General features: G+C 47.2%; 1 protein-coding gene across 3 annotated transcripts in view; it reads right to left on the minus strand.

The window, feature by feature from the left end:
* Positions 1 to 20,318, minus strand: part of Otud7a (OTU deubiquitinase 7A) — a 298,648-nt gene that overhangs the window by 19,133 nt on the left and 259,197 nt on the right. For all 3 annotated transcript variants that reach the window (XM_085682681.2, XM_085682680.2, XM_085682678.2), the window contains 5 exons: positions 15,998 to 16,099; positions 9,705 to 9,832; positions 8,965 to 9,080; positions 5,300 to 5,427; positions 3,193 to 3,342 (listed from right to left, as the gene is read on the minus strand). In XM_085682681.2, the coding sequence (XP_085538807.1) occupies positions 3,193 to 3,342; positions 5,300 to 5,427; positions 8,965 to 9,080; positions 9,705 to 9,832; positions 15,998 to 16,099 (624 nt within the window). The remainder of the gene's footprint in view (positions 1 to 3,192; positions 3,343 to 5,299; positions 5,428 to 8,964; positions 9,081 to 9,704; positions 9,833 to 15,997; positions 16,100 to 20,318) is intronic.

Genomic DNA, 20,318 nt, shown 5'->3' on the forward strand with positions numbered 1-20,318 from the left:
CTTCATCAGGGGCACATTCTTCTGACCTCCTCCCTTGGCTTGGGAATGCCCCTACCTCTGCATTCTCACATGGTTTTGTGAAACCTAAATCTCTCTCTCTCTCTCTCTCTCTCTCTCTCTCTCTCTGTCTCTCTCTCCTCTCTCTCTCTTTCTGAGAGAGTTTCTCTATGAAAACCAGGCTTTTCTAACTTCCTGCTAAGTTCCCATGTGCTGGGGATTAAGGTGTGCATCATGACACCAACAATTTCCTCTCCGTAGAGAGGTGCTGGGTAGGGGCCACTCGAGTTTTAATCTCTTTAAAGATGTTAGTGACAAATACAGTCTCATTCTGACACTCGGTTCACAGGGACACAGGACTCGGTTCACAGGGACACAGGACTCGGTTCACAGTCGTCCTCTGCACTTCACAACCCAGCAGCTGCCGCCCAGGTCAGGGTGTGGGTGGCACAGGGCATGGAACAGTGAGGCAGGAACTCCTTCATCTGAAGCTTCTGTAGTTTCACTATAGCTGACCATGATTTAAAATAGTATATAGAAATCAACGGTTCACAAGATGAAGCTGAGCACTGTTCTGAGCCGTGTGAAGAAGGTCACAGCTCCCATGCAGGGGCAGCGCCCCTTTGTGCGCCGAGCCCTCACAGTAGATGCTATCTTTAGCTGTCTGCTGTCCGCAGCTGCCTGGGCTGTCAGGCTGATGCTCAGGGATCTATGTACTTTTGCATACCACCCCTTATCCACGGGCCCCAAAGCACAAGTCGGCAATGATGGAATTGAGACCCACAAGGAGAAGCCAGGAAGTACTTCCTTGAAGCAGAAAGGGGAAGATGTTCAACTTAGTAAGGAAAGACACTGAATCGCATGCCTGTTGCTAAGGTCCACAGCACAGTGAATCTATGCGTGAAGTCATGGAGAAGGACAGTGATATCAGTCCTAGTTTGGCTTCTGTGTCTGAAGCTGCCGAGGCCCCACCCAAAGCACTGGTGAGTGCCTATGGTGGGGAAGGCCACACACAGGGACAACGTAGTCAGGCTTTGGGCCATCCAGGATGTCAGCTACCCACGGCATCTCTTCAGTGTCTCCCTTGGGTGATGGCAGAGCCACTGTTGGTATATAGAGGTATATCCTCTAGAGAGCCTGTATCCTCTAGGGCTCTAGCCCAGCTTGTAAGGACTGGTAGTGGGAATGCGCAATTCTAGGCACATAGTGGCCATGGAGACAGGACCCACAGAGACTATGGAGGGACCCAACACCCACAGAAGCCAAGAGTTAATCTTACTGTGCTCTGGGGTCAGAACCCAGACTTTGAGAAAAGCTTGTCCCCCAGGGTGAAACCTGTACGCTGCCATATTCCCTAGAGGGATGTGATAGTACCTTCCACAGCTATTGTTTCTCTAGGGAGAGCTTTACAGTTACCACAGAGACTTCTGGAAGACCTCCTGGGGGACCTGAGACTGGGAACTTGATGTTGACCTCAGGGGCTTGTGGGACTCTTGTCAAGAGTCCCAGCCCTGGCCCAAGTCACAGCGTGTAGCAAGTGCTACAGTATTAAAGGTGGTGGCCTTCATGTGCATATGGTTTCGGTAACTTGGAAAGCTGATGCAGGAAGACCCCTTGAGTCCAGGACTTTGGAGGTCATTCTGGACAACACAGGAAGGCCTCATTTCAGACCATGCCAAAACAGAAGCCAAACAAAACCCTGGGGAAGGAGGCAGGCACCGCTGGAAGCAGAGAGATGAGGGAAAAGCATGCTCACCCCAGGCTCTGATGCTGGAGTGCCTCTTCTGGTGGTCAGGGGTAGTGGGTGAGTTATGAGGAGGAGTGAGGAACAGTATTCTGTTACCTGGGCTGCCTGGACCCACTCCTAGTTACATCAGCATGTGAGCTGCACTATGATTTGGCTTTTGGGAAGGGGGCTGGGGATCTTTCTACACCCTGCATCATTCAGAGTCCATCCCACAGACCTGTGGACTCTCTGACTGGCTATCAGGCCAGGAACACATGTGGAAGGGGTGCTTTATAGAGGCTGGAGGAGGTAGGGCTCTGTCTGTGTCCTACCTTGCCAGCTGTCCACAGGAGCGGGCAGGATGGGGAGGCACTGATACACTCAGTGTGAAGAGTCAGGATGGTTACCCCCAACTTCTGGCTTGTGGGAGCCCTGAACCAACCACTTGGGGTTTCCTAGAACCACATTCAAGGGCTCAAACCCTAGAACACATGCTATTTCCCTGGCCTTCAGTCTCCTGAGGAAAATCTCATTCTGTACTGCAAATAACAGTGGCAATACTAAAACCCAGACACTCACATATCCATCACAGCTAACTCAGAGCGCAACAAAGTCCTCTTTGCCATCAGTGAATCAGGCCCACCTGTCTTACTGCCCGCTGCAACTGTGCACCGGGCAGCAGGTGGCGCTGGTCCCATCAGCCCATCAGCACTGAGATGGCTTCTTGCAGGAAACCTGGCTATCATGATCCACAGATAAAGTGTTGACTTTTTGGGTCAAAAGCTTACGAGTGCACAGCAGGAGTGGGCAAGCCTTTCATGAACAGTGCCAACAAATTAATGTCGGAGGCCAGCAGGCCACACACACACGCTGCAGCCCCATTGCATAGCAGCCACAGGAAAAATGTCAGGCAGTGAGTCTGGCTGTGTGCCACTAAAACTATCTGCAAGCTAAGTGGTGGGCCACAGCTCGCCAACACTTGCCCTGAAGGGATTTTGTTTTCCAACATCCATCTATAAATCCACACAGAACATCAGCAATAATTAGTTTTACAGTTAAAAACCCCTCTAAGGGCACAGACAACGTGTATTTCAAAGGCTAGAAGAAGTGAGGATTTTGAACATTTTCAACATCAGAAGTAATGGCAGAGGACATAGATATGTTTTCCCTGACTAGTGTACTTCACAGTATGTACACTGACATACATACATGTGTCAGTTTAAATTAATTAAAATATAGAAAATTTACATATGCCTGTGATAGAAACCAACAGCTAAGTACAGGCAGTAGCATCATCACTAATTTCTGAAGTGGTTTAGGTGGCCATTACCTCTAATGCCACTACTGTCAGTCAACACACATGCAGAAACCATGGCTGCTCCTTGTGTGTGCATGTGCTCTAGGCGGTTGTCCACACATACCCTCCTCCACCCCACCTTACCCCTTTATGTCTCAGGAGCTGGACAAACCTTGTTCTCTCTGTTGGTCTCTCTGTTCCATGGACACAAGGGCCGAGAAGTGCGCTTGGTCATAGGCCAGAACCAGGGGCGAACAGTGGCACCTGTTGGGAGGCACCTCCAAGGGCAGGTAGATCCCTCCAAATGGGATGGGTGCAAATGCTGTGGACACAGACACGGGGAGAGTTGGAGGGCAAGAGTGGGAAAGGGAGGAGTGGGTTGATGCAGGGAGAGGGAATAGGGGAACAGAATTAGTGTTCAGGGCCAGGACTGAAGGTTTCCATGGTGATCTGCCTGGGTAGCCTGCTACTGAGGGCCACACCATAGACAGAAGAGCACCAGGGTCAGGGCTAAGACCATTGCCCAAGATGGTCAGACGTATCACCCGCTAGCTTGTCTAGAAGTCTATGCTGTCCTTTCTCTTCTGGTGTCACTGAAATGTTCACACGCAGGCAGGATCTACATTTCCTGTGTGTGCCTGGTGTATATTAAAAACAACTTCTACGGAACAGAAGGGAGCAGCCAGAGTGCTCTGGTACTGATCAGGTGGAACATGAGAAGCGGAGACGCTATCTTTGTGTGGTGAGATACCATCCTGTTCATGTTCTCATGGAGAACAAGGGAAGAGAAGCCTGAAAACCACTTCTTTGAACACCAGCCCCAAGCAGTAGCTGATTCTTTTCTTTTTTTCCCCCACTAAAACAGGGTCTCATATAGACCTGACTTACTACATTCATAGCTGAGGATGACCTTGAACTTCCAATTCCCTTGACTCCCTGAGTGCTGGAATTACAGGCATGTACCACCATGCCCATTTTATGCACTGCTGAAATGGAACCAGGGCTTCATGCATGCCAGGCAAGCAGTCTACCCACTGGGCCAACCCCTGAGCCTAGCAGCTAGGGTTTGATCATGAAGAACATTGCCTTTGGCCTCTGGGTGGGAATTGCACCCTCCTTAGTGTGGAGCACAGAGGCCTTTAGAGTGGTCTCTGAGGATCTCTCAGTCATCCCCCCGCTCCACCTTCACTCAGTCTGTACTGGGCAGGATGATTCTGTCCACATAAACATCCTGTTTGAGGGCTGTAATAAGGAGAAGGGACGTGGACCAGAGGGCTGCTGGCTCTGGTGCTTGGCAGCAGGCAAAGGGAGCTGGGCAGGATGCACGGATGCACGTTCTGCTAGCCCTTGCCCTCAGAGCAGCCATGGCCATGTTGGTCTTTCTCTGGCATGAAGACTGGTGCCTGGCCATCAGGGCTCCAGGACATGCATGACTTCTATTATGGGATGGATTTACATGTAAGTGAAGCTGAGTGAAATGTCACAGGGTCTCTTCACTGGCCTGCCGCAGTGAAGAGATGTGGACAATGCTGTCTTTACAAGTGACAAACAAGGAAACATGGCAGCAAGAGTGAACTGGATTGCACTGGTGCCACCAGGGAGAACGGGAAATGAACCACACTGGGGAAAGTGCTGGGAGTGGGGTCTGCTGAGGGGGGCAGGGGCCTGGTGACAGCTCTCCTGGGTCTTGCATGGCCAGCTCTGTGGAGTTTCAGTCATCCTTACTACAGCTCCTTGGGCTGGCAGGAGCTTCAGGCTTAGGGATGACATGTGAGGGTCTACGCCCTGTCTCTGGCTCAACCTGGATGGGGATATTGTCCAGCCTTACTTGGGGTTTCAGCGCACTTATCTATCTGGGGGGAGACTGTATCAAGTGCTGAGGGAGGGGTCATCTAAGAGGTCATGCATGGGCGAGGCTCTCAGTGGCCAGACAGCAGCAGCTTGGCTACCCCTGTAGTCCCTGACTCTTCACCACCCTTCAGAGCCTCCACACCCTGCCCTCCTTCCTTTCCTCTCTAATACGCTATCCTGCAGAGGGCCTGGAGCAGGGCCTGGGGCTTTCATAGGGATCTGTGCAGTCTGTGGTGCTTGGCCAGATTTCTCATAGTCTCCTGCTGGTGTCATGCAGGGCAGGTGATCAGTGCTGTGCTGGAGGAAGAAGAAATGCATGAAATGCTATCTTTGTGTATGTCTTAAAGCGACATGATGACTCTGCCTATGTACAGGTAGATGTCACCTTTTCTGGACCACCGCTAAATTCAGCTCCTTGAGGATCCTACCTTCACCACCAGAGTCTCTTAGCATGGTGTCTGCCACCACCACAATGGGTCTCCGCAGTATGTGGGCTAGGACAAAGACATGGAACTCTTCCAGGCTTTCATATACAGGATCCTCAGAGTTGTCCACACTAGGAAATAAAACAAAGTGATCTTGTCATGAAACTAGACTGGAGTGGGGAACAGAAAAGGCAGGGACTCTGAGTAGGGACTGAGCACCCCCAAACACTGGCCCCTATTTACTAGGATCCGAGGAACCTTCCAGGAACAGTTCCTGGGAAGAGGTCATGAAGAAGCTGCCTGAATCTTACCCTGAGGGGAGGAGGAGGCTGAATGCACAGCTGCACACTAAGCCTCCACAGCCTGGGTCCAAGCTTCTGCCTTGCTTCATGGGTAGAGTAGGTCCCAAGAATCGCTGTCATCTAGACTGTGAGACACTGGGGCAGAAGATGTGACCTAGATGTCCCTCAATAACAGGGCCTCCCTCCAAGGGGAGAGAGCCAGAGCTCTTAGATGGTGGGACCTTGTGTAACTCTCCTAGATGTGATGACAGTGTATAGCAGGAGGCGACAGACTCTATGGTTTTCAGTATCCCAGGGCTCCTGGAATCAGTTTCCCAAAGACAGCAAGGGAGCAGGGATGGCTGGGAATGAGCTCCATGTGCAGAGTGCTCTCCATCACTCCTAGAACAAAGACTGTAAATCCTAAGAGATGCACCAGGCCTTTGGGGAGATCCTATGTTACATTATGATTCATTCTTTCTTGTTCTCTCTCTCTTCCTTCCTTCCTTCCTTCCTTCCTTCTTTCTTTCTTTCCCTTCCTTCCTTTCTTTCTTTTTCTTTATTTCTTGATTTCTCTTTCTCTCGCATCCTTCCCTCCCTCCCTCCTTCCTTCTTTCCTTTCTCTTGCCTTTTTCTTTTGTGGCCAACAAGCTTTACTTGATACTTGAAGATGTGGCAGCGGTCAGAAGTCATAAAACGTCACACAGAACCATCTGTAAGTTATTCTCTAGCCGTCCACGTCTTTATTCTGGGAGGGGTCAGAGCGCTTCTTGTTTACACGGCCACCTTTGACACATCAGGGCACAGCCACCAAAATGAAGAGCTACCATCCAGCCACCAGGCCTGCTCACAGTGGTCCCGGCAACACCTTTAAGATGTAAGACCCGGCTCAGGGTTGTGAGTTGCTTTCTCTTAGGTCTCTTCAGTCTTCTTTAGCCTGCAATGCTGCTTGGTATTTCCACAACCATGGTGCTTCTGAGATGCTGAGGAGTACAGGGCAGGTGGCTTCTGGAACTTTCTCAGCCTGAGTCTCTATGATGTTAGACTAGGGTTTGCCAAGTCATCCTTGCGTGTCCACTCAGGTGGTGGGATATGGAGGTGGACCTCCCACTGGTGGGGCCTAGGTCACTGGCTCTTCTTCCAGCCACACCCTCACAGAGCTGTTCAGGTCACCTCTGTAACTGACACACAATCCACAGGGGAACTCGGGACGCTTGCACATCTCTTGTTATTTCACAAGCTTGTTGATAGCACTGTGGAGTTCTGGTTTGATACTTTTATTAAGTGATTTATAATCCATTTGTGATATTATGATGCTGAAATAAGCTTTAATTCGGTCTTCTTCACTTATTTCAGCTTGGTCTATGTTTTTTTCTGATAGCTCCTTGCCATTCTTTTGGGTTACTTCCTTGTTCCCTGGCACAAGAAGATGGACCATATTCACACATTGCCGTCCTCTCTATGTGCCTGTGAGTCATCTGCCACAGCGGCCACGGGACACGCTAAGTTCACTAGGACTCTCCCTTCCAGTCTAATCCTTCTTATAGCTTCCTCCTGTACAGTGGGAAGCTGCCTGGAATGAGTCCACCGTTCTCACTCATTTGAAGCCTGTGAGCTTGGCTGCCATCCCCAATAGCGCCAACCTTCAGACCCTCAGTTTGCACCCTGTCTGTCCTTGGCACTTGCTACAGTCCTTTGTGCTCTCCCATTCCCTTCCCTACCCACTGAAGACACCCTACCCTGCTTTGTCCACTGAATGGCTCAAAGATAGAAGGTTTTTTTTTTTTGAGAGTGGAAGAAGAATGATGTCTAAAATGTGTTTTGCTTTAACCAAATAGTTCTGGATGAGCAGATGGGTGTGGTGATTGCGCTTGTGAGGGCTAGAGTTAGGATCCTCAGAATCCAGGCATGAAAGCAGGCAGGCATGGTGGTTGCTGTAATCCTAGCACTTGTGACACAGATGTGCGATCCCCAGGGCCAGCTAAGGCTAGCCGAGTTTGTAAGCTCCAGGTGCAGCGAGAGAAAGTATCTCAATAAACAAAGAAGTGGGCGACTGAGGGAGACACCAGACACTAATTTTGGGCTTCTCCGTGCATCCATGTGCCTGTACACACGAAAATGCACATATATTTACACCTTCCCCATGAAAACATATAGATCTCTGTATCTGTAGCCTCCACACCTGAAGATTCAAACTACTGAGATAAGAAGCACTAAAAAACTGTCTGCACTTTTTTTCTTACTCCCCAAACAATATAATGCGCCTTTTTTCCCTTCAGAAGTGCCGAGCGTCAGGTCACTTGTGATAGCAATGGAACAACAATGCTGATCGCTGTTATTCTCCTTTCTCCCACCTGTGCTTCCCCAGAAGAGATTTGGTTTTCTCCTTGGCAAGTGGGGGAAGTTCAACAGTGAAAGAAACACTGGACCGGAAGGAACACCTGGGACTCGGAGGGCATGGAGCAGATAACAGCTAGGTTTTCAGGAACCAGTTTTCAACTGTGCAGACATACGTCTGCCTGGCCACAGGCTGGACTATCAGGGCTGACGCGGAACGGCAATGCTGGCTATGTTGGAATGCATCCTAGCTTGAGCGGACTCCAGGCCCACTGGGGTGGTGTCGAGAGCCCGGAGGCTCTCCTGGCCTGCACACCTGAGACTGGCCAGGAGACACGGAGACCTCTGTTCTTGGTGTCAGAATTTATTCTTCGTGCTCTGGCAGAGAACTTTTCTGGGCTGGTACCTTGTCCTTCAGGACAAAAGAGCAAAAATCAAAGAATGCATCTACTGAAATTTCACGGCCAGATGTGCCTGGTTGGTCCAGACTGCTTTTCATTCCACAGTGGAATGCTGGAGCTGGCCCGTAGGAGCAAGCTTTCCTTGAGTGCACACAGTGTGCCAGGCCTTTGCACTAAGAACACACATAGTGGTCATGGAGTCCATTGGGGAAGCACTGGGTGGTTTGATGACTTCTTGCTTCCAGTGTGATTTGAAACCACACACTAAGTCGGTTACAGAAAAACTCTACAAGAAGCAGCTGGTGTTTCCACAGCCCCGTGTATGCAATGGCAGCCGTGGCAATGACTACTGTCACAGACCACCTCCAGGTCTGACTATTCCCTGAGTCCCCTAGTTACTACTGTTTGCGTTGTATGAGGAGCCTGAGGGAGACAGGGCTGAGCAGCTCTCATGAACTCACGTGTAGAGAGCTTGGGTGCATGTGTCCAGCCTCCCCTCCCCTCCCATGTCGCCTCATTTATAACATACACTTTCTGTCTTCTGCTATCTGGCTGGCATGCAGGGTCATTCACCCTCCGCCCCAAGCTCTCTGAGGCCCCGAGTGGCCAGGAGCTCCGGAAGACCCATGGAGACCAGGGCAGCACTCACCCACCACCCGTGCCGCTGCCATTCTTGCTGAAGTGTGTGCGAGGCTCGCTGGAGGCCAGTTTTAGCAGCTCTGTCCACTCTCGCTCCCATTCCTCCTCAGTGTACACCAGCCCTGACTGGCGCGAAGGGAAGCTGGTTCAGGAGGCAGTCGCTGTTGCCTGCCTTCTCCCCCTCCTCCCACCCAGGCAGCAGTACCGATCCACCCAGCTGAACCTGAGCCCCACTAGGACCCAGCTGGACACATCTGTTAGTGTCCCCTGCTGCTGGTTACGCTTATGTATTTTAAGATAATCCAGCCCTTGATTTCAAAGCTGGGGGGGGTTTCTAATCATCAAGGCCACTCCTGGGTGCATGTTACAATGAGTGAGCCTGGTTGGGGCTGACCAAGGCACAGTTCAAAGGGCCACCAACCCATTTTACCCCCAATATAGGCAGATTTTTCTTGTGGAGAAAAGTGGTAATGTCACCATGGCCAGGGGCTGCTGAGATTTCCTCTGGATCGAGGGGCCAAGGGCTTCTCAGATCAGTGCATGACTATATAATTCATGATCGGTGCTGGGGCACTGTTAAAGTGAAGGGAGGCTCTTTCCTAAGCACACCAGCATGGCGGGTGTAAGTAGGAATGTGCCGTGGTCCCCCTGGGCTGCACTGTTGCAACAAGGCTCCCCTGGACTATACAGCAGCACAGGCAGAGGCTGCTCCTGATGTGGATCCTGTCTCCGGCAGGGGTGGGCACAAACCTCCTTGTTCTGCTGTGTCTGCTGCCACCTCCACCTCCGCTTCAGGGCTTCTCGCTCAGCACCGGTCCTCATCATGGTATAGAGAGCTTTCCGCAGAACCAGGTCCCGGTCGTGAAAGCCCCACATTCCTGCAGCCAGAAGGCCATGAGGGACAGAGAAGGAAGGGAGGTGAGGAAGAGAGGAGCCTAAGGAAAGTCAAAGGGTCACAGCCCAGCGGGCTGGCCTCCCACATGGGCGCACAGGAAGGAACTACCATGCCAGGCAGCTGTGTCTCTTCACAGACTTGCAGCCCTCCCCCACCCCCATGCTGTAACTGTGCTTCCCATCAGCTCAGATATGGGAATGAAATGGTATTTCCTGTTCTAATACAACAACAGCAGGTAAAGGGTGAAGGCTGCCTCTCTGGGACCTAAGGCCACCTACCATCTCCTGCAGGTTTTCCTGGGGAGGCCAAGTGCTCACCATAGGTCTTGTGTTGGGTGAGAGAGATGGGGACAAGTTGGTGACATATCCTCATAGAGGGCCCCATATCTGCATGGCCAATAGGATTCTGGCTTCCCTAAGGCCCACTAGAGATGATAGGTGAAGTTCTAGGATAGGGCATCTGAGCTCTCTGAGAAGCAGTGTCATTTGGTACCACTGCACATGTCTGGGCATTACATGGACCTTGTTTCCCAGGAGAAAGACTCCATTGAGCTAGGTGCCGAGGGATCAAAATGAAAAATCATCTATCACTGAGTACATACTGTGGGTGGCTGGGACCTAACCAATGAGAAGAGCATTGAGATAAGCTACAGCCATGGCTGCAGGGGGGAAAAGGAGAATTCATCAAGCTATCAAAACACTCTTACACCTTTCTACCATGCATCCATCCATGCACCCACCCACCCTTATACCATCTACCCAGATATCTACCTACCATCCATCCACCTACCTACCCACTCACTCATTCACCTATTTATCCATCCATCTCTTCATTCTCTATCCACCCACTCACCTCTTTACCACCCAGCCCAATCACACCTTCATCCATCCATGTATCCATGCATGCATCCATCCATCATCCATGCATCCATGCATGCATCCATCCATCCCAAGTGCTGGGAATATTCACGGCAGAAAAACGTTCCTACAATCTGTGAGCATCTACTGTAGAGAAGTAAGAAGTGAGGTAGCTATTAAATAGCACATAATGTACCATGTCCACAACACAAGGGGAGACAAAGCAGGCAAGAGCAGTGCGACATGTGCCTTCATGGTGGTGTGAGTGGATGGAGGTAGCCAGAAAAGGTTCCGATGGGTGAAGGAGGGAGCTGAGTTGCCATGCCAGGCAGAAGGCTCTTCCCAGGCATCGGTGCATTTGAGACAAGGCAAGTGTTTGTAAAGGTGGTGAGGCCCACGATGGAGGGCATGAGGCAGAGAGGAAACAGGCCAGCCTGAAGATGAACTGGGGGCTTCTAGAGTATGATGCAGTTGACTGTGGTCTGTGAGCTCTAGATAGGCAGTAACCAAAGACTACCATGGGCATAGCACCATCTCAGGTTTGTGTTGACTGTGGTCTGTGAGCTCTAGATAGGCAGTAACCAAAGACTACCATGGGCATAGCACCATCTCAGGTTTGTGTTGACTGTGGTCTGTGAGCTCTAGATAGGCAGTAACCAAAGACTACCATGGGCATAGCACCATCTCAGGTTTGTGTTGACTGTGGTCTGTGAGCTCTAGATAGGCAGTAACCAAAGACTACCATGGGCATAGCACCATCTCAGGTTTGTGTTGACTGTGGTCTGTGAGCTCTAGATAGGCAGTAACCAAAGACTACCATGGGCATAGCACCATCTCAGGTTTGTGTTGACTGTGGTCTGTGAGCTCTAGATAGGCAGTAACCAAAGACTACCATGGGCATAGCACCATCTCAGGTTTGTGTTGACTGTGGTCTGTGAGCTCTAGATAGGCAGTAACCAAAGACTACCATGGGCATAGCACCATCTCAGGTTTGTGTTGACTGTGGTCTGTGAGCTCTAGATAGGCAGTAACCAAAGACTACCATGGGCATAGCACCATCTCAGGTTTGTGTTGACTGTGGTCTGTGAGCTCTAGATAGGCAGTAACCAAAGACTACCATGGGCATAGCACCATCTCAGGTTTGTGTTGACTGTGGTCTGTGAGCTCTAGATAGGCAGTAACCAAAGACTACCATGGGCATAGCACCATCTCAGGTTTGTGTTGACTGTGGTCTGTGAGCTCTAGATAGGCAGTAACCAAAGACTACCATGGGCATAGCACCATCTCAGGTTTGTGTTGACTGTGGTCTGTGAGCTCTAGATAGGCAGTAACCAAAGACTACCATGGGCATAGCACCATCTCAGGTTTGTGTTGACTGTGGTCTGTGAGCTCTAGATAGGCAGTAACCAAAGACTACCATGGGCATAGCACCATCTCAGGTTTGTGTTGACTGTGGTCTGTGAGCTCTAGATAGGCAGTAACCAAAGACTACCATGGGCATAGCACCATCTCAGGTTTGTGTTGACTGTGGTCTGTGAGCTCTAGATAGGCAGTAACCAAAGACTACCATGGGCATAGCACCATCTCAGGTTTGTGTTGACTGTGGTCTGTGAGCTCTAGATAGGCAGTAACCAAAGACTACCATGGGCATAGCACCATCTCAGGTTTGTGTTGACTGTGGTCTGTGAGCTCTAGATAGGCAGTAACCAAAGACTACCATGGGCATAGCACCATCTCAGGTTTGTGTTGACTGTGGTCTGTGAGCTCTAGATAGGCAGTAACCAAAGACTACCATGGGCATAGCACCATCTCAGGTTTGTGTTGACTGTGGTCTGTGAGCTCTAGATAGGCAGTAACCAAAGACTACCATGGGCATAGCACCATCTCAGGTTTGTGTTGACTGTGGTCTGTGAGCTCTAGATAGGCAGTAACCAAAGACTACCATGGGCATAGCACCATCTCAGGTTTGTGTTGACTGTGGTCTGTGAGCTCTAGATAGGCAGTAACCAAAGACTACCATGGGCATAGCACCATCTCAGGTTTGTGTTGACTGTGGTCTGTGAGCTCTAGATAGGCAGTAACCAAAGACTACCATGGGCATAGCACCATCTCAGGTTTGTGTTGACTGTGGTCTGTGAGCTCTAGATAGGCAGTAACCAAAGACTACCATGGGCATAGCACCATCTAAGGTCTGCGTCTTTCTCTACTGCACAAATGACTGCCACTGTTCCTTTCTCATCTTTAGACACATTTCCCCCCACTTTTTGGCATTCCCTGGACAGGCTCTGCTTCCGTAGCTCTTTGAAGGTCTTTCTCACACAGGGTTGCCTTGTTTCAAACATATTTGCCTACCTGCCTCCGGCACAACTGTCATTTATTTTTTAAAAATGATTTATTTTTGTGTACATGCAGGCATGCAGGCAAGCATACAGAACACATGCATGCATGTGCAGTTGTCTCAGAGGCCAGAAAGGGGCTACCCTCCAAAAAGATGTACAACTATTATTTGTCAATTAAAAATAAAAAGACACGTTGAAAAAAGTACGTGGAAATGTTGGATTTGGAAGTGAACATCGTAGGACTTTAATACCGGGAGATACTATGTGCCAATACTGATAGTGGCCCTCAGGGTGGGGTGAGGGTGGGGTACAGGTGGGGCTGGGTGGGGTTGGATGCAGTGATGTTAATTTTCCTATGAGTAATGCCAGCCACAGAGTGAATTCTTTCTTTCCTCCTTCCTTCTTTTTTATTTATTCATTATTTTACATTTATTTTACAAACCAACCTCAGTTTCCCCTCCCTCCTCTACTCCCATTCCCTCCCCCCATCTCCCTTCTATCCCACCCACTCCATCTACTCCTCCTCTGTCTCCATTCGGATGGGGAAAGGTCTCCCCTGAGAATCAACAAAGCATGGCATATCAAGTTGAGGCAGGACCAAGCTCTTCCTTGCTGCATCAAGGCTGAACAAGGCATCCCACCATAGGGAATAGGTTCCAAAGAGCCAGCCCATGCATTAGGGCCAGGTCCTCTTCCCACTGCTAGGGACCCTACAGAAGACCAAGCTACACAACTGTCACCCAGATGCAGAGGGCCTCGGTCGGTCCCATACTGGCTTCCTAGCTGTCAGTCCTGAATCTGTGAGCTCCCACAAGCTCAGGTCAGCTGTCTCTGTCCCTCCTTCCTTCTTTCTGTTTTCAACTTCCCCATAGTTTTTTTCCTTTTTGTGGCGGCAAGTAACTCCATAAATATGTAATTGATAATGAAAGTGTCGAATCTTACAGAGAAGTTTACTGAGATACAAAGTTTGAGATGTATAATATTTGAGTGGCTACCTTAACCTAGCCAATCTAAAATTTTTAATTGTAAGCTCATTATAATAAAGTAATTACATTGTCAATGTTTTGTTTTGAGTTTTAATAACAAATTTCATTTAGTTCAACATATCAAAATATCATTTTAAGTATATAATCATTAAGAATATGACATTTTATGTTGTTTATGATGCCTTCAAAGTCTAGGTGCATTTTAGAATTACATAGTGATTCTATTGGTGGCAGCTACATTTCAAGTATTCCATAACCCATGGCACTATCATCTGCCATATTGGAAAACACATGTCTCAGTATATTTAATGATTATAGAAGCTTGCAAGTGATTTAACAGGCAAAATGGGGTTTCCCACCAGGATTTGTATGTGAGTTTTTCCCCCAAGTTCAGGTGATTGGATGTTTGGTTTCCAGATGGCAGTTTTGAGAAGCTGTGGAACTTTTGAGAAGTGAGACTTAATCAAGGAAGTTGCTGGGAAGCGGACTAGACGTTTTTTTTAATTTTTAAATTTTAAAAAATTAAATAATCTTTTATTTTGAGATTTTTAACATTTTTGAGAATTTCATATGAGTACTGCATTTACATCATTTTCTCCTGTCTCCTCCCTCCAGCTCCTCCTCAGATTCATGGTCTCCTATCTTTTTTATTGTTACAAATACACATAGATATGTATAGATACCACCTGCTGAGTTCACTTAGTGTTGTTTATATGTATATAAATATGTCAGCCATATATATATGGCTGACAGTTTGGAACTGGATAATCTTTAGGGAGCTCATCCCTAGAGAAGACCAAGTCTGTTTCTTGGCAGTCTTTGTTTTTGGAGGCAGGTAACCCTGGCTATCCTAGAACTCACCATGTAGAATGGGCTGGGTTTGAACTCATAGCTATCACTTCCTAGCGCTGATATTAAAGGGGCATATCACCACATAGGCCCAATGGGAGTGGCAGAATGTGCTGTTCCTGTTGTGGGGAGGGAGCAGGGAGTGGCTGCCTTTGTCTTTCCCATTGTTGCCATCACACACACCAGTCTCTAGTCTCATCTCTAGTCTAGACATCTCTAGTCTCAGGGCCTCTCTGAGCACTTTGCTCAGAGAACTTTTCAGTGTCCTCAGCCTGCCTTGTACTGAGCAGGCCCCACTTTGGTCTAAATAAGGTGTGGGCCTGGCCCTTGGTCAGGTCACATTTAACTAGGAAGATATCTTGCCTAATAAGAGCTATGTTCTTATCCAGGAGTCCCATTCCCTTGACAGAGACAGTCCTCTTGGACTGAGGAAGAGCTGTAGATTTGATGTTCAGGGTCCTGGTACAAATCTAGACTTGCCTGCCCTATGGTATCAACCCTGTGCATGAGAGGACAGAGATTCTAGAAAGTTCATGGAAACTGAGTTATCTAATATTGCCATGCATAGCTGTGCATCTGCTGATGTGGTTCCCTGGGGAAGGTGGCAAATACATGCACTCTGTACCTAACTGTGATTGCCTGAGTATTCCTACATCTCCTCTCATCATAGACTGTTGTCCACAGGCAGCCAGCAAACTACCCTGTGCCACACACTGTTCCCAAGTCTTTCTGGTGGAGCCTCATCCAGCATAGGTCTGCCTCTGAACACCCCGTGATTTCGGCCTTTGTGCTTTGTCTGTGCCGGCTCCTGCCTACAGTGTCTTCTATTCCTTCAAGTTCTCAAGTCTCAGTAAAGACCCAGCATTCTCTAGGAAGTCCTAGTAGATTGCTCCAGAGTACCCTATCTACCTGCTGTCCTTGAAGTTCCTGCTCAAGGTCTCTTAGCGAGACAGGTGTTTACCCCAGAGTGCTCTGTCTTGTCATCAACCCAGCCTGACTAGAAGGGCCAGGATGCCATAGGCATTCAGATAACAGGAGCATGAGTGGCTCTATTTGTTATCCATGCATCAGAGAGAACCAGAGCCCTGCTGGCCCGTGTTGGTGCTGGGGTGCTTACCCAGTGAGGCGGCATGTAAGAGGCAGTTCCCGTCCCCTGTCGTGGCCAAAGGAAGGAGCCGTTTACAGCTTGTGCACACAGTAGACCACCAGTTCAGGCGACCTGGAAAGGAAGTTCACTTTAGAACAGAAGCTCAGAAAGGCAGGAAACAGATGTGTGTGTGTGTGTGTGTGTGTGTGTGTGTGTGTGTGCTACACATTCCCAAATATCAATGAAAAATTTCATTTTCTCAAATTATAAAGAGAAAAATAGGGTGGGGTAGGGTAAAATAAGCTTTTCTTCTCCAGAGACCAAAAGTTATATAGTGTGCTTCAGTGTCTAGCGTATTTAAAACAACCAGATGAATGGTGGAGAATAAGGGAACACAGAAGGTAAGATGCATACGCTTTCTTAAAGGTATTTAAATCTGAGTACCAGTAAGCACGGAAAAGGTAGTGTGTGCACTGTAACACCCAGAACAAGCATCAAAGAGAGTGAACTGAGTTACACTCAAACCAATCCTTGTTGGGCATGGTTGACACATGCCTGTAGTCAGTGCTGAGGTTGAAGCAGGAGGACTGCATGCTTGGGGCCAGTCTGAATTGTCCATTGAGATCTTGTTTCAAAGACTGACTGACAGACTGACCGACCAATTAACCAACCAATACTATACAATATGCTCCTTGACACCAAAGCCAGGTGAAGAAGGTACTGAGAAATACAGGCAGAAATCTTTCATGAATATGCAGCAAAATTTTCAACATGTAAACAAACAGCTCTCAGATATAGACACCAAAAATTACACCGCGTGTAATGTGAGGCTGATTCTAAGGGTGAAAAGTTGGTTCAATATTAGAATATTAATTAATTAACATATTTCATCATAATAAACTACAGAAGAAGCAGTTCAGATAATCATAACATAAATGGAGAAAAAACATTTAACGAAAGTTAGTACTCTTAATTGTGATTAACTAGGGACTCCTGAACTTGACAAGGGACACCTATAAGTCCATGCGGCATGACAAATGGTGGAAGAACAAATGCTTGGCCTGAGCCAGAGACCTCTTCAGGACTGGGCTCAAGCCAGGGACCTCCATGGGAGCAGACCCAAACCAGGGACATCTACGGGAACAGACCTGAGGCAGACCCCCACAGGAAAAGGTACAAGGGAGTAACCACCAAGGGAGCAGGTCCAAGCCAGGGACTTCCATGGGAACAGGACCAAGCCAGCAACATCTGTGGGAATAGATCTGAGCCACTGACCTCCACCAGAGCAGGAGCAGGTCCAAGGCAATGACCTCCACAGGAGCAGGCCTGAGCCAATGACCTCCACAGGAGCAGGTACAAGGGAGCCACTGCTGAGGAAATAGGCCTGAGCAAGATACTTCTATGGGATGAGGCATGAATTAGCAGCTTCCGAGGGAGCAGGCCCGAGCCAGTAACCTTGGTCAGAGCAGTCCCAAGTCAGTGACCTCTGCTGGAGCAGGTCCAAGGCCGTGACCTCAGTGGGAACAGCCCTAAGCAAGCAACCTCTGTGGGAGCCGGCCCTAAAGATGCCAGGGATTGCAGAGCAACCTCTGGGAGTACTGAGCAACTTCTGGGAATACCAAGTGACCTCCAGGGAGACTGGAACCATGGCCCTGACAGCACCACAAGGAGCAATCATCTGAGTCTTGCATCTACTGGCACCTGGAAGATTTGTCATTAGAGACACAGCCCCAACTACACTAACCAGAGGAAAAGATGTGTAGACAAGGTAAGAACACACTCAAGCCGGGCAGTGGTGGTGCACGCCTTTAATTCCAGCACTTGGGAGGCAGAGGCGGCAGATTTCTGTGAGTTCGAGGCCAACCTGGTCTATAAGAGCAAGTTCCAGGACAGGTTCCAAAAGCTACAGAGAAACCCTGTCTTGAAAAACAAAAAACAAAACAACAAAACAAAACAAACACACTCAACACCAAAAAGAGCAACATGACACCAACAACAGCAAGACTTGAACACCCAAATATAGATTAAGCAGAAGAAAACTACCTAAAAATTAACTTTAGGGGGAAGTTTGAGGCCCTTTAAGAGGAAATGAAAAATTCCCTCAAAGAAATGGACAAACAAAAATTTGGAAAAAATCAACAAACCCCTTAAAGAAAACAAAGAAAAAACAATCAAACAGATTAAAGAAATGATTCAAGACTTGAAAACCAAAATAGAGACAATAAAGAAAACACAAACTGAGGGAAATATAGTAACAGAAATTATGAGAAAATGACCGGGAACCACAAATGCAAGCATAAACAGCAGAATATAGGAGATGGAAGAGAGAATCTCAAGTGCTGAAGACACAATAGAGGAAATAGACTCTCATGGGTCAAAGAAAACATTAAATCTAACAAATATTTAACACGAAATATCCAGGAAATATGGGACATCATGGAAAGGCCAAATCTAAGAATAATAAGGATAGAAGGAGAAGAAGTTCAACTCAAAAGCACAGAAAATATGTTCAACAAAATCACAGAAGGAAACTTTCCCAACCTAAAGAAAGATATGCATACAAAGATACACAAAGCTTACAGAACACCAAATAGACTGGTTAATAATATCAAAACACTAAGCATACAGAATAAAGAAAGAATTGAGCTGCAAAAGAAAAAGACCAAGTAACATATAAAGGCAGACCTATCAGAATTACACCTGACTTCTCAGTGGAAACAATGAGAGCCAGAAAGTCCTGGTCAAGCATTATGCAGATATTAAGAGACCATGGAGGCCAGTCCAGACTACTACACCCAGAAAAACTTTCAATCAACATAGTTGGAAAAAACAAGATATTGCATGACAGAACAAGATTTAACTAATACCTAGCCACAAACCCAGCCCTACTCAAAGTGCTAGAAGGAAAACTCCAACCCAAGGAAGTTAGCTACATCCACAAAACACAGACAATAGATGATCTCACAGCAGCTAATCCCAAGGAAGGGAAACACACACACAATAACGTCACCAACAACAAAAACTAAAATAACATGAGCTAGCAATCACTGGTCATGAATACCCTTCACTACAAATGGATTCCATTCACCTATTAAATGACACAGGCTAACAAACTGGACATGAAAACAGAATCCATCCTTCTTCTGCATGCAAGAAACACACCTCAACTTCAAAGACAGACATTGCCTCAGAGTAAAGGGTTGGGAAAAAAATTTTCCAATCAAATGGACCTAAGAAATAAGCTAGTGTAGCTATCCTAATATCTAACAAAATAAACTGCAAACTAAAATCAATCAAAAGAGACAAAGAAGACCATTTCATATAAGTCTCAGGAAAAACTCCATCAATAGGAATTCTCAATACTGAACATCTATGCCCCAAATACAAGGGCACCCTCATTTGTAAAAGAAACACTATGAAAGCTTAAATCACACATTTAACCCCATACACTAATAGTGGGAGACTTCAACACCTCACTCTTACCACTGGACAGGTCAGTCAGACAGAAAATTAAAAGAGAAATAAGGGAACTAACAGATGTTATGACTCAAATGGACTTAACAGACATCTATAGAATATTCCATCCAAGCATAAAAGAATATACTTTCTTCTCAGCACTTCATGAAGCCTTCTCAAAAACTGACCACATACTAGGGAACAAAGCAAACCTCAACAAATACAAAATTTGGAATAAACCCATACAACCTATTGGATCACCATGACTTAAAATTAGAATTCAACACCAACACTAATTTCAGAAATCCCAACACATGGAAAATTAAACAATGCTCACCCAAATCATCAATGTGTCAAGGAACAAATAAAGAAACATATTAAAGACTTCCTAAAATTCAATGAAAATGACCACACAACATACCCAAATTTATGGTACACAATGAAAACAGTGTTAAGAGGAAAGTTCATAGCACTAAATGCTTACATAAAAAAGTTGAAAAAATTCCACAACAGTGGGAACACCTGAAAACTCTGGAACAAAAAGAAGTAAACTCACCCAGAAGGACAAGATGAAAGGAAATAATCAAATTGCGAGCTGAAATAAAAAAAATAGAAACAAAGAAAACAATAGAAAAAAAATCAATGAGACAAAGAGTTGGTTCTACAAGAAAATCAACAATATAGACAAACCTTTATCCAAACTAACCAAAAGGCAGAGAGAGAATATCCAAATTAACAAAATCAGAAATGGAAAAGGGGATATAACAACAGACACAGAGGAAATCAAGAGATTCATTGGGTCATATTTTGAAAACCTGTACTCCAGAAAATTGGAAAACTTAAAGGAAATGGAAAATTTTCTGGATAAATATCACTTATCAAAATTAAATCAAGA

This window comes from Myodes glareolus, chromosome 24 (assembly GCF_982192425.1).
Source record: "Myodes glareolus chromosome 24, mMyoGla1.1, whole genome shotgun sequence".
Taxonomy (NCBI): domain Eukaryota; kingdom Metazoa; phylum Chordata; class Mammalia; order Rodentia; family Cricetidae; genus Myodes; species Myodes glareolus.